The sequence below is a fragment of the Pelodiscus sinensis genome, chromosome 1, assembly GCF_049634645.1.
Source record: "Pelodiscus sinensis isolate JC-2024 chromosome 1, ASM4963464v1, whole genome shotgun sequence".
Taxonomy (NCBI): Eukaryota; Metazoa; Chordata; order Testudines; family Trionychidae; genus Pelodiscus; species Pelodiscus sinensis.
The window spans coordinates 261382-274708 of record NC_134711.1 but is presented as its reverse complement, the minus strand read 5'-3'; the positions used below and the strand labels follow the sequence as shown (position 1 = coordinate 274708).

General features: G+C 63.6%; 1 protein-coding gene across 1 annotated transcript in view; it reads left to right on the top strand.

Moving 5' to 3' along the window:
* Positions 1–13327, top strand: part of SND1 (staphylococcal nuclease and tudor domain containing 1) — a 314287-nt gene that overhangs the window by 191338 nt on the left and 109622 nt on the right. Inside the window, exon 14 of the mRNA XM_075924108.1 lies at positions 12896–12968. Within this exon, the coding sequence (XP_075780223.1) occupies positions 12896–12968 (73 nt within the window). The remainder of the gene's footprint in view (positions 1–12895; positions 12969–13327) is intronic.

Genomic DNA, 13327 nt, shown 5'->3' with positions numbered 1-13327 from the left:
GGTCCATGTGGGGGCGGAGTTGAGGGGAAGGAGGGGGGGTCTGGGGTCCATGTGGGGGCGGAGTTGAGGGGGAGGCCGGGGTCCATGTGGGGGCGGAGTTGAGGGGAAGGAGGGGGGGGGTCTGTGGGGTCCACGTGGGGGCGGAGTCTGGCAATTCTGCGCGTGTCTCCGCTTCCAGAGACTGGGGTTTCTTTCCCGCGGACTCCCCCGTGGTCTGACCTGAGCGGGGGTTTGGCTGCTCCTGCCCTGGGACGTGTTGAGCTGCCTTTGGGCTGTTCTCAGCCCGAGCTCCAGCTCCAGCGAAGCGTCTGGCTCTGAAATAGCTTTTTCCGTTAGGATATTTAATCCCCCTCCTCCCGGAACCTCCTCCCCTTTCTGTGGGGCAGGACCCAGACTGCACTGCAGCGTGAGGGCTGGGACCCTGCGTGTGCCTTGGTGTGGGGCTGAGCACGCCAAGCCGTGCCCCGGTGGCCCCAGGAGAGAGGGGTCCTGCTTGCGCGCGGCCTGCGATCCCGGGGGGGCTTTTGGCTCTAGCGCTGCTTCCCCTTGGGACTAGGGGGTTCGGAGCCGCCCCTTCCTCACCTGAAGAGTTGGGTGCTAAGCCATGGGCGTGGGGGTGAGGAGTTGTGGGTGGTTGTCCTGCCTCTGCCCCAGCTCACCGCCCCGAGCTCTGAAATCTCCCCGCGATGGGGATTCCACAACCTCCCCAGGCAACTGATTCCAGTGTCACCGCCCAACAGGCCGGAGCCTTCTCCTACTGTCCAAGATGCCCCCCGTCCTGGGCCGGAGCCATCGACTCTCCCGACCCCCCCCCCCCCCCGCTGTCCCGTGCCAGAGCCGTCGACTCTCCCGACCGCCCCCCCCCCCCGCTGTCCCGTGCCAGAGCCGTCGACTCTCCCGACCCCCCCCCCCCGCTGTCCCGTGCCAGAGCCATCGACTCTCCCGACCCCCCCCCCCCGCTGTCCCGTGCCAGAGCCATCGACTCTCCCGACCCCCCCCCCGCTGTCCCGTGCCAGAGCCGTCGACTCTCCCGACCGCCCCCCCCCCGCTGTCCCGTGCCAGAGCCGTCGACTCTCCCGACCGCCCCCCCCCCCGCTGTCCCGTGCCAGAGCCGTCGACTCTCCCGACCCCCCCCCCCCGCTGTCCCGTGCCAGAGCCATCGACTCTCCCGACCCCCCCCCCCCGCTGTCCCGTGCCAGAGCCGTCGACTCTCCCGACCGCCCCCCCCCCCGCTGTCCCGTGCCAGAGCCGTCGACTCTCCCGACCCCCCCCCCCGCTGTCCCGTGCCAGAGCCGTCGACTCTCCCGACCGCCCCCCCCCGCTGTCCCGTGCCAGAGCCATCGACTCTCCCGACCCCCCCCCCCGCTGTCCCGTGCCAGAGCCATTGACTCTCCCGACCCCCCCCCCGCTGTCCCGTGCCAGAGCCGTCGACTCTCCCGACCGCCCCCCCCCCGCTGTCCCGTGCCAGAGCCGTCGACTCTCCCGACCCCCCCCCCGCTGTCCCGTGCCAGAGCCGTCGACTCTCCCGACCCCCCCCCCCGCTGTCCCGTGCCAGAGCCGTCGACTCTCCCGACCGCTGTCCCGTGCCAGAGCCATCGACTCTCCCGACCCCCCCCCCCGCTGTCCCGTGCCAGAGCCGTCGACTCTCCCGACCGCCCCCCCCCCCGCTGTCCCGTGCCAGAGCCATCGACTCTCCCGACCCCCCCCCCCGCTGTCCCGTGCCAGAGCCATCGACTCTCCCGACCCCCCCCCCGCTGTCCCGTGCCAGAGCCGTCGACTCTCCCGACCGCCCCCCCCCGCTGTCCCGTGCCAGAGCCGTCGACTCTCCCGACCGCCCCCCCCGCTGTCCCGTGCCAGAGCCATCGACTCTCCCGACCCCCCCCCCCGCTGTCCCGTGCCAGAGCCGTCGACTCTCCCGACCGCCCCCCCCCGCTGTCCCGTGCCAGAGCCGTCGACTCTCCCGACCCCCCCCCCCCGCTGTCCCGTGCCAGAGCCGTCGACTCTCCCGACCCCCCCCCCCCCGCTGTCCCGTGCCAGAGCCGTCGACTCTCCCGACCGCCCCCCCCCCCCGCTGTCCCGTGCCAGAGCCGTCGACTCTCCCGACCGCCCCCCCCCCGCTGTCCCGTGCCAGAGCCGTCGACTCTCCCGACCCCCCCCCCGCTGTCCCGTGCCAGAGCCGTCGACTCTCCCGACCGCCCCCCCCCGCTGTCCCGTGCCAGAGCCGTCGACTCTCCCGACCCCCCCCCCGCTGTCCCGTGCCAGAGCCGTCGACTCTCCCGACCCCCCCCCCGCTGTCCCGTGCCAGAGCCGTCGACTCTCCCGACCCCCCCCCCCCGCTGTCCCGTGCCAGAGCCGTCGACTCTCCCGACCGCCCCCCCCCCGCTGTCCCGTGCCAGAGCCGTCGACTCTCCCGACCCCCCCCCCCGCTGTCCCGTGCCAGAGCCGTCGACTCTCCCGACCCCCCCCCCCCCGCTGTCCCGTGCCAGAGCCGTCGACTCTCCCGACCGCCCCCCCCGCTGTCCCGTGCCAGAGCCGTCGACTCTCCCGACCGCCCCCCCCGCTGTCCCGTGCCAGAGCCGTCGACTCTCCCGACCCCCCCCCCCCGCTGTCCCGTGCCAGAGCCGTCGACTCTCCCGACCCCCCCCCCCCGCTGTCCCGTGCCAGAGCCGTCGACTCCTCCCGACCCCCCCCCCGCTGTCCCGTGCCAGAGCCGTCGACTCTCCCGACCGCCCCCCCCGCTGTCCCGTGCCAGAGCCGTCGACTCTCCCGACCGCCCCCCCCCGCTGTCCCGTGCCAGAGCCGTCGACTCTCCCGACCCCCCCCCCCCCGCTGTCCCGTGCCAGAGCCGTCGACTCTCCCGACCCCCCCCCCCCCCCCGCTGTCCTGGGCCGGAGCCGTCGACTCTCCCGACCCCCCCCCCACACACACTGTCCCGTGCCAGAGCCGTCGACTCTCCCGGGCTCCTTGGGTGTTTTGGAGCCGGGCACCGACCAGCTGGGCCTGCCGCTTCCTTCCTGGGAGCTGTTCTCTCTGCGCCCTGTTGTCCTGCCTGTGCCACCAGTCGGGCCCTGGCCTGGCTGCTCAGGGTCGGTTCCCGGAGCATCACGCCAGGCCCGCTGGGTCCCTCCTCCCTGGGCTGCCGGCAGAGTTCTCCCCGCACAGCCTTGCACGCTCATGTTGTGTGGAGCCTCCCCAACAGGGCAAGTGCGGGCCCCCCCCCCCCCCGCTCTGCGTGGGAGGAGACGAAACACGACTCGTCTCACAGCCGGCAGGGACGTCTGCCTTGAGCGCGCACCGGAAAGGGTGTCAGGGAGGGGGCAGAAACATTGTTCTCGGCCTCCGAGGACAGGCCAAGCAGCAAGGGGTGGAGGTCGGCCACTAGGAAAACGTTCCTGCCTGTCAGGGGGTCAGACACTGGAATGAATTGCCTGGGGGTTGTGGAATCCCCGTCCCTGGGGATATCGAAGGGCAGGTTGGACACACACCGGTCAGGGATGGGCTAGACCGTGCTGGGTCCTGCCGTGAGGGCCGGGGCTGGGCTCAATGACTCGCGGTCCCTGCCAGTTTTAGGAGTCTAGGATTCCCTTCCCCCCAGTCAATCCCCTGCTCCTCGGTGTCTGCTCCTTTCAGTACGGGTGTCCTGTGGCTTCCCCTGCTCCTGCGTCGCCCTGGGTCCTGCCGCCTCCTCCCTCCCAGCGTGAGTGAACCCGGCCCCAGCACTGCGTTTCAGGGGACAGCTGGCTGCATCCGTCGGCTGCCGGCGTGAAGCGGAGCTGGACTGTTGGTGTGTGGGTTCTGTGCCGGCTGCAGCCATGCTGGCGCCTCCGACCCCCCGGGCATCTCAGTGGGCACATCCCCACCCCCTGCCCCGGCCTCTCCGTTAGTGAGCTCTCGTTTTCCCTCAGCCGTCTCCAGTGTTAACTTGGAGTTCCCGGGGCTCTGGGACACAGGCTTGCCCAGTGCTCCACCGGTCCCTGGCCGGCTGCCGAGGAACAGCTCACACTCCCTTTCTCCTGGGAGACAAACAGCGAATTCTCGGCTGCTTCCTGGGCCTTTTCCTCGGACCCAACAAAGAGCAAGATGGTAGAGAAGCCCCAGGCACGAATGGGGCCCACAACTGCTTTATTGTCACGCCCCTTAACCTTGGACATCCCACCCAGCCTCCGCGTGGCCACAACCTGGCACCACTTACACTATCTGTGTTAGTACGTTAATTCACACGCCTGTCGCTACCATCCGTAAAACTCTATTTGGTATGTTAACTCCCATACAATGAATATTAATGTGCAGGTGATTAATATTATTATACCCGCCCCATATTCCTATTTTCAGAATTTCTGATTAAATCCACACTTTCCTACGCTGCAAACGTTCCGAACCAGCAGGTTACAGAGATGACGAGAAAGTAGCCCTGAAATGTGTGTGCCTAGCCAGCCAGCGAGGGTAGGTAGAAGACACAACACAGAAGAGCAGCTGCACACTCATCTGTTTTTCTAGGCCACAGAGCGAAGGGAAAGAGCATGTTTATACAGCAGGAGGGATAAGATCTGCTCTGGCCAGACTCTGAATCTTTCCAGACTAGAAACAAAGGGAACACACATGCTGCAGGGTAATGCCGGCTGTGGCTGAGCTCCTCACCCCGTGTGCGGGTATGCAGCTCCCAAGTCACGGTCACACAGCCCAGCACAAGCAATCCAGGCTGGTTCTTCCGTGTGCTCTTGAAGGAGCCCAGCAGCTACACTGACCTGTGAGATCCGCTCTGTCCTCAGCACACGGCTGCTGTGTTTGCTCTGGCTCTGGCTGCTGGGAGATGGGGAAAGCGGCTTCTGTCCCCTTTGGAGCTTTTCCAAGTCCAGTTGGCTGCGGGGCTCGGGGAGCTGGTGGAGATGCCCCGTGCACCGAGGTAGCATCTGCCTCTAGAGGGAAGCTGCTGGCTCAGGGGAGGGTGTTCACAAAGCTTTGCCCTTGTGGAGCGTTTCCCAGCTGTCGGTGTCAGTGCTCCCCAGGCAGTGGAGTCTCTAAGATCTTTATAAACCTCAGTCTTCCCCGTCCCTCTTGAGGCCTCGGTTCTCCCTGCTCACCGGCTAGGAAGCCGGGCCACCGAGCGGCAAAGACGCTTGCCCCAGGTGACAGCCAGGAATAGAACCGTGGCCCGAGTCCAAGTGTCGCGCTGAGCGTTCATCTGCTGGCTTGTCGGCCGAGGAGCCAGGGCTACAAATGCGTGCCGCGTGGGTCAAGACCAGATGGGACGTTCCCAGGCACAAACGACAGGATCCGGAGCTGGGGCTGGGATCTGTGACGCGCCTTCCAGGGCTGCTGGATTTGGCCCCCACACAAGCGTTTAAACCCAAGAGAGTTGGTGAGCAGGCTGATCTTACAGGAGCCCCAAAGCTGGGGAGGCGTCTAAACACCCTTAACTCTGCCCCCGAGTGACCCCATGCAGTCTCCCTACCAGTATCACTAGTGCGCTTTGGTGTTTGTAATCCCAGATGGTCCCCTTTCCCCCTCTGGTTCTTTACTCCATGACCGCCCCCCGGGGAGAGTACCTGGCGTGTGCATTCAGCAGCAGCACTCACGGGCCAGGCAATGTTACGCTGGTGTGAATTCAGAGGAGCTCCACCGAGGGGAGTTGCTTTTCGTTTACACTGGTGCAACTGAGATCAGAGTTCTGGCTATTTTAAAGAGAGGAGACATTGGCCGAGGCCTGCTCCCCAAGGACCTGGGAGTGTCTGCGCTTCTGTCTGGCCATGGGACAAAGGCCGAAAGCACTGCGGCTTATCCGCTCCTTCGAAGAGCAGCGTCCCTAAGAGCCCGGCAGCTCGCCTCTTCAGTCCGGTGCTGGGAGCCAGCTGCGCCCTGGATTGGGGTCCAGGCCCCGGAAGGAGCCACCAAATGAGCCTGGCCTTTCTTCGCATGCTGCGTTGACCGCAGAGCAGAGTTCTGGAGAAGCCACGGTTGCGGCCGCGTCTCCCCGAAGCGTGGCAGGTCTCGCGAGCGCTCGTGGCCAGGAGGTGGGCTCCTCTGAACCGTCTCGGCCCCCTGTAAGCGTTGTGTGGGCAGGGCACGGCCGGCAGCCGAACAATTCCCTTTAGAGATGGAGCAGGTGTCACGTTACTGGATTTTAAGGGGAGCAGCCAGATCACTGCTGAACCCATGGGGGGGGTGTTTGCCCCAAAGTCTGTACAAAGGGGGCCATGGGAGGTGTCACATGAAAGCTTGTGTTCTACTGTTTCTGTGTGTGCTATTCATGTACTTGTATGACAGCTGTATGTGGAGTTAGAAACACGGACTGTGTGTGGAGGCTGGGAAATTCTCTGTCTGAGGCAGAGCAATGGGCGAGGAATGCTCAGCCAGTGTCTGTGCTAATTAGCGAGGGGGCAGTGAAGCTCTAGGTGCCAATACACATCTCAGGAACGTGACTGATACCTGCAAACCCACCAGGGCTGAAGGGCTGTGACGGACCGGGCTGGTCTGGCCACAGCTGAGGGCGTCCGCTCAGGGCAAATTGCTCAACTTCGGGGCTCCTTACAGCCCCCAGACTGGTGACCTCTCCAACCAGGCCACAAACCAGTCTCACAGAGCGCTTCAGCCGCCTGCCTGAAGCCTCCCGAGCAAAACCCCTCCCATACCCCAGCAATATCCGTGCCCCAGATGGCCCCGGGCCTCATACACCGGTGGGGGGTCCTAGCACCCAATCCCACCTACCCCGAACAAGTTCTGTCTGGTTCCAAGAAACCAGCTACAGATCCCTGGTCAATTTACCCTCTGGACCTTACCCACAAATCCCGCTGGGCCAATCCTTTAGCACCTAACATCTAAATAAAGAAAAGCGTGAGAGTGAGGTTGTTAAAGTACAGTACGTTACATGCACCGAATCTCCCAGTTCTCGATGCAGGCTCTAGCAGAGATGTTACAGCTGCTGGTTTAAAAGTCCTTGTTGTGCATCCCAGGATCAGGATGGGTCCACAGGTCTTCCGGGCTCTTCAATCCCTGCACTGCTGCCTCTGGGATGAAGTGCTGAGCTGAAGACCAAGATGGAGTTGACCACATGGCCTACTTATCCCTCCTTCCTGGTCTCTTCTTGGCTTCAGCAGGTCACCTGGCCCATGGCCTATCCCAGTGTTCCCTGCTGGTAGCCCTTAGGAATGAGTCACCGTTCTTGAGGTGTGTCCTTGGCCTACAGAGGGCTATTATTCCAGAGCTTTGCTCGTTAGCATGTCCATAGGCTGAGCTGCTTTGCCCATGGTTCAACCAAATGCAGAGAAATATTCAGTATCCACACAGATTACAGATTCCTAACACCACACACAGACATTATACACTCACATGACTAGCGTACATAGGATTAGCAGAGAGGGAGCTTCCATTCAACACCCCACATGGCTCCCTTTTATACCATTTCTGGAGCCAACACCCCCACCTATGGGTGCAACAGTGATCTGGCTGCTTCCCTCAAATTCAGTAACGTGACAGGCTGCCAGCCTGGGACGCAGGGCTAGGTCGTTGGACCATGTGATCTGCAGTGACCTGTTCTGGCCAGGAGGATGCCAGGGGAGGTCTATAAGGGCCACGTGACGCCCCCTGTCTGGTCTTCAGTTCAGCTCCTGATCCCAGATGCTGCCTCGCAGGGAACAACTCGCCGGGAAGAACCGTGGACCCATCCTGACATGGGCTGTAACCAGAGACTTGTAAGACAGCAGTGATAACATCCCTGCTAAGAGCCGGCATCGAGAACTGGTTTCCCGTCTGCAGGCCTGTGGCTGCGGGTAGCGCCTGCAGTTGTGACACAACGTCCGTCCTCCGGGAGATTGAACCCCGCTTGGCCTCGCTTCGCAGTGTGGGGGGCGCCCCGCTGGGCCGTGCGGAGTCCCGCTTGCTTCACGGGCCGCTGCAGCGAGAGGCTGACCCCCAGCAGCCTGAATACGCTCCTGCTCCGCTCGGAACCCCTGGAAATAAACGTGGCATTTGCTGACCGAAAAGGACAGAGCTGTCCGGGGAACGAGCTGTTGCAGGCTGTAATAAATGTGTCACCCTTCGACCTGCCGCCGGTGCTCAGGGACCTTTCCATTCCGGTGAGCGTGCCCGGGGTATTGCTGGCCGCCTGCCTGTCCAGCAAGCCAGACGAGCCTCCAGTTCCACGTGAACTTCAGCCGCCTTCGCTCCGGCTTCTCCAGCAGCCATGAGGCAAGACCTGCGCCGGGGCGGTAGGCGAGCCGCCGGAGCGCCTGGGGGGTGGGCAGCGTGTGCTCCGCAGCGCCGGTTGCCGTGCTCTCAGCCGCTCTTACGGGTCCTTGGAGTGCCCTTGGGCCTGGAGAGAAGGTCCGGGCGGGCGATCACAGGAGTCTCGTCTGGCCTTGGGATTGATGAGACGAATCGTTTTCAGTGATGAGGGTTTTAAGTCCATGTGGGCCGCTTCGTAGAACCAGGGAAGCATTGGGCTGGAATGCACTTTGAGAGGCCAGCTACGTTCAGACCCTGCTCAGAGCCATGTGTCCGGCCTGTTCATAGAACCATGGAGCTGGAAGAGACCTCAGAAGGTCAAGTCCAGCCCCCTGCTCTAGGCAGGACCAATCCCAACTAAATCAACCCGGCCAGGGCTTTGTCAAGCCGAGACTTAAACACCTCTAGGGATGGAGACTCCACTACTTCCCTAGGGAACCCATTCCAGTGCTTCACCACTCTCCTAGTGAAATAGTTTCTCCTAATGTCCAACCTGGACCTCTCCCACCACAACTTGAGCCCATTGCTCCTTGTTCTGCCACCTGTCACTACTGAGAACAGCCTCTCTCCATCCTCTTTGGAACCTCCCTTCAGGAAGTTGAAGGCTGCTACCAAATCCCCCCTCACTCTTCGCTTCTGCAGACTAAACAGACCCAACTCCCTCAGCTGCTCCTCATAGGTCATATGCTCCAGCCCCCTAATCATTTTGGTTGCCCTCCGCTGGACCCTCTCCAATGCGTCCACATCCTTTTTGTAGTGGGCCTAGAACTGGACACAATACTCCAGATGTGGCCTCCCCAGAGCCGAATAAAGGGGAATGATGACATCTCTGGATCTGCTGGCCATGCTCCTCTTAATGCAACCTAATATGCCATTAGCCTTCTTGGCTACAAGGGCACACTGTTGACTCATATCCAGCTTCTCATCCACTGTAACCCCCAGGTCCTTTTCTGCAGAACTACTACTTAGCCAGTCGGTCCTCAGCCTGTACCAATGCTTGGGATTCTTCCGTCCCAAGTGCAGGACTCTACACTAGTCTTTGTTGAACCTCATCAGATTTCTTGTGGCCCAATCCTCCAATTTGTCTAAGTCACTCTGGACCCTATCCCTGCCCTCCAGCGTATCTACCTCTCCCCCCAGCTTAGTGTCATCCGCAAACTTGCTGAGGGTGCAATCCATCCCCTCAGCCAGGTCATTAATAAAGATATTGAACAAAACCGGTCCTAGAACCGAACCTTGGGGCACGCCGCTAGAAACCGACCGCCATCCTGACATCGAGCCGTTGATCACTACCCGCTGGGCCCGGCCTTCTAGCCAGCTTTCTATCCATCTTACCGTCCATTTATCCAATCCACATTCCCTTAACTTGCTGGTAAGAATATTCTGGGAGACCGTATCAAAAGCCTTGCTAAAGTCAAGGTCTATCACATCCACTGACTTCCCCATGTCCACAGAGCCAGTTACTTCATCATAGAAGCTAATCAGATTGGTCAGGCACGACTTGCCCTTTGTGAATCCATGCTGACTATTCCTGATCACTTTCCCCTCTTCCAACTGCCTCCAAATGGATTCCTTAAGGATCCCTTCCATGATTTTTCCAGGACCTCTCTTGGGCAGTGTTGTCTGCCGGCCGCAGTGTCGCACGCTGCAAGAGTCCTCGGTGCTAGGCAGGACGACGTGAAACGCCCACTGGTCGCTGCCGTGCCCCCAGGATCCGCATTCCTGGGGCGGCGAGGAACCCGCGGGCAGGGTCGCAGGGGTACCGCTGGGCCGTACCGACACAGATCAGTACTCTGTCAGCGCCAGCTGTCCCAGCCAACGCGGCGCTGACCTAAGCCCTTGGCGTGAGCCAGTCTCTCGGCAGCACCTCCGGGCAGCTGGGTAGGCAGCCCTCGAGCCTGGTGCCGACCGTCCGTGCTGACGCGTAGCCCTCCCATGGCACCGAAGATGGGCGTGCTGGTCCCACAAGGGCCCTGGTTCCCAGGAGACCTGGTTGTTTCCGAGAGCCTGGAGACGTCGCTCCTCCGTAGCGAATACCAGCAACGCGAGCGGTGCCGCGTGCTGCCTCCCCCCGAGAGCGGCTCCCCTGTGCAGCCAGGCGCTGCTCGGGGGCACCCTGCACCCACCCGTTAGACACGACGGGGCCGAAAGCCACCTGAGCAGCCCGCAGATTGGCCGGGAGACTCGGCCTGGCTTCCACCGTGGGAACCAGCCCCCAGATCTCCCCCAGGAGGTGCCCGCAGCCGCCCGTGTGACAAGCCAGGCCCGGGGGCATGCGCTGCCCCAGCCTGGCTTGGAACAGCCTGGTCAGATCCTCCGTGCTACTCGAGATCAAGGACTCGTGAAACGGGCGGAGAAATGCTGGAGCCCCAGCCTGGCAGCAGAGAGCCTGCTCTGCCCCGCCGGGCGCTGCTGGAAGGAGAGAAGCAGGTTCCTCGCCCTGTGCCACACCTGAGGTCCCTGGAGACACGTCCCCCTCTCATGCCCTGCCCTCCTCCCCTCTGCCTTGGCCCTGAGACCTGGGCTTGGCAGTGGACGGCGGGACTGCGCTTGTGGCGCCCGAGGGAGGAGCGTGTGTGGGCGCCGCTGCGGAAGAGCTCAGGTCCCGCATGCAGGGACGCGCGTGTGCCCAGAGTGGGGTGCCCACGCCCCAAGGAACCTCACTGCGCTGCACAGGGTGAGCACCCCCTCCCCCCCCCCCCGGCGTCCCAGCGGTGCCCCTTCCAGAGCTGCGTTTGACTTTTCCTTCCATAGGGCTCTGTGGGGCATGTGCCCGGGGCTCATGTCCGATGTGGGCACGGAACGGGCCAGGGCAGCCTCCAGGCTGCTGGGTGTCCGGTGCCCGCCGGGCGATGTTACTGCGCGGCAGCCTGGCACGCCACCGTGTGCCTCGTCCGTCGGCCAGAAGCGAAGTTCTTGCACTTGGCCGCGCTGCCTTTCATCGGGCTGACCCCAGACCAGTCCCCCGTTTCTCAAGGCCACTTGCATTTCTAACCCTGCCCTCAACGTGCTTGCAAGCCCGCCCCCGCCGGCGTGTGGTGTCAGTGGTGCCGTCCACTACCCAGTCAGTAATACAAATGGGGACTCGTTCCAGGACCTGGGCTGGGCCCTGCGTGGCTATTAAACGCTTTATCGGCAAGCGAGCCGGGCCAGCCCCGCGGAGCTCTGCGTTGTCAGGGCTCTCCCTGGCAGACCCCGCTCTCTGCGTGGCAGTGAGCCATTGCCGGCCCCTCTTAGAACGTGAGCTGTCCTAGCTGTGCGCCTGCCGCCTGGGGGATTTCCCCCGGGCGCTGAGGAGGACGGCCCAAGGGAAGGGTCGAAGGCCTGACTCCGCTCAGCCTGCCCCCCAGCTCCTGCCCCCGCCGGGGTGGCCGCGTCGCCGGGAAAGCGGATGGGAGTGGTTTGACGCAGTTTATCCTTGAGCAGGGGACGGGCCGCGCCTGAGCCCCCCGGCGCGTATGACGCGTTTGTGCTGTTGGCGGTAGGGGCCTTGTGTGGCAGCTTTCCTCTGGCCCGCTCTGAGAGTGTCCCAGGACTCAGGCGCCAGGTCTTTACCCGGCACCCCCAGCCCCACAAGACTTGCCCCACAGAGGAAGGCCTTGTCTCTGGGCGGGCGCGTTCGGATGCTGAAACTCTCCCGCTGCGCGTTGATGAAATGGATGGCTGCAGTGCCCCTCGGGCCTGGCGGGGGCGCCTCACACAGCCCTCGGGGGGGGGGGGGTGGAGGACTGGCTGCTGGAGGGAGTCGGGCCAACCTGGCCTGGAAGGAACGGGAGCCCTGGCTGAATCGGGCCTGCCGGGAGCCTGCATCTCCTGCTTGCAGATAAAAGCTGGCGCCCTGCGGGCCCGTCCCTGCCCGCGGTAGGCCCATGTTGCGGTGTCGTGCAGCAGGGGACTGGGCTGGGACCCTTGTTGCTTCCCATGAGTGGCTGGGAGTCCCGGTCGCAGACAGCACCCCGACGTGCAAGGCGCTGTACGCATCCTGGCCTGTGGCTTGTTCTGGCCTGGCTCCGGCTGGATAGTGGGGTCTTATTTGAGGGTCAGAGACTCCCATGGCGGGAGGGGCGGGGACTTGCATTGTCCGGGTGCCGCAGAGCCCCGAGACCAGTGGGCGAGTCCCCGGCCCCGTGGCAAGAAGGTGGCATATGGGAGCGGAGGGGCTGCCCTGGCGTCTCTTCTCTCCCTGTTAAAACGCTCTCCTAGTTCAGGCTTCAGCTGGAACGGGCCACGGGGCCGCCTGCCCGTTCCGTGGCCTTTGCTAAGTGTTGAACAGCTGCTGTGGGCGGCCTTGCTGTGTTCCGGCGGCTTCTCTGCTCTGCCGGGAGGAGCCCGTTCCCATCCCTGCCGGCCGCGGGCGCAGCGTTTCGTCCGTGCGACAGCGCGGGGAGAGGCGCCTGTTCCCTTGGATTCTCCCTGGGGCGTCCTTCCTGTTGGTGCTTCCCTGCAAGTGGGGAACAAAGCCCTCTACGTTGGGAATGTGCAGCAATGTTCCCTCTGCTCCGGGACCTGCTCGGCTCAGGTGTGCCGCTGAATCCCAGTAGTGGGGAGTGTCAGGCTAAGGAGCGCGTCTGGGCTCCCCTTGTGCGCGCTGCCGCCCGGTGCTGCTGGCAGAGCCTCCCTTGCCTTGCCTTGCCTTGCCTTGCTGCGCTGACGAGTGTCTTGGTGTCCCCCACAGGGCGATCAAGAACGGCAAAGGATTGCACAGCAAGAAGGAGGTGCCCATTCACCGAGTGGCGGATATCTCTGGGGTAAGGCTCAGCAGATGGCTAGCTGTGGGGAGTGCCGTGGGCCCCTAGACGGGAGGGGAGCTCGCAACGGCGCTGGGGGGGGGCAACGTGACACGTGGCTGTGGCAGGGGGTTGACCGGAGGCCGGCGTGTCAGGCGGCGGGACGGCCCACGCCCTGCCCTCGGTCAGGCCTGGTGTCCACGTGTGGGGTGTGGCTGCTCCCTCGCTGGCCGGCTCGCTCTGGCTGCCCCGGTCGCAGGCCCTTCCCCGTTGTATGGACGGGGGGCAGGTCGGCACCACAAGGGCCGGTCTCCGGCAGCACTTGTAGGGGGCTGAGGGGCAGAGCCTGGCCTCACTCGGCAGGGAGCCCTCTTGATTTT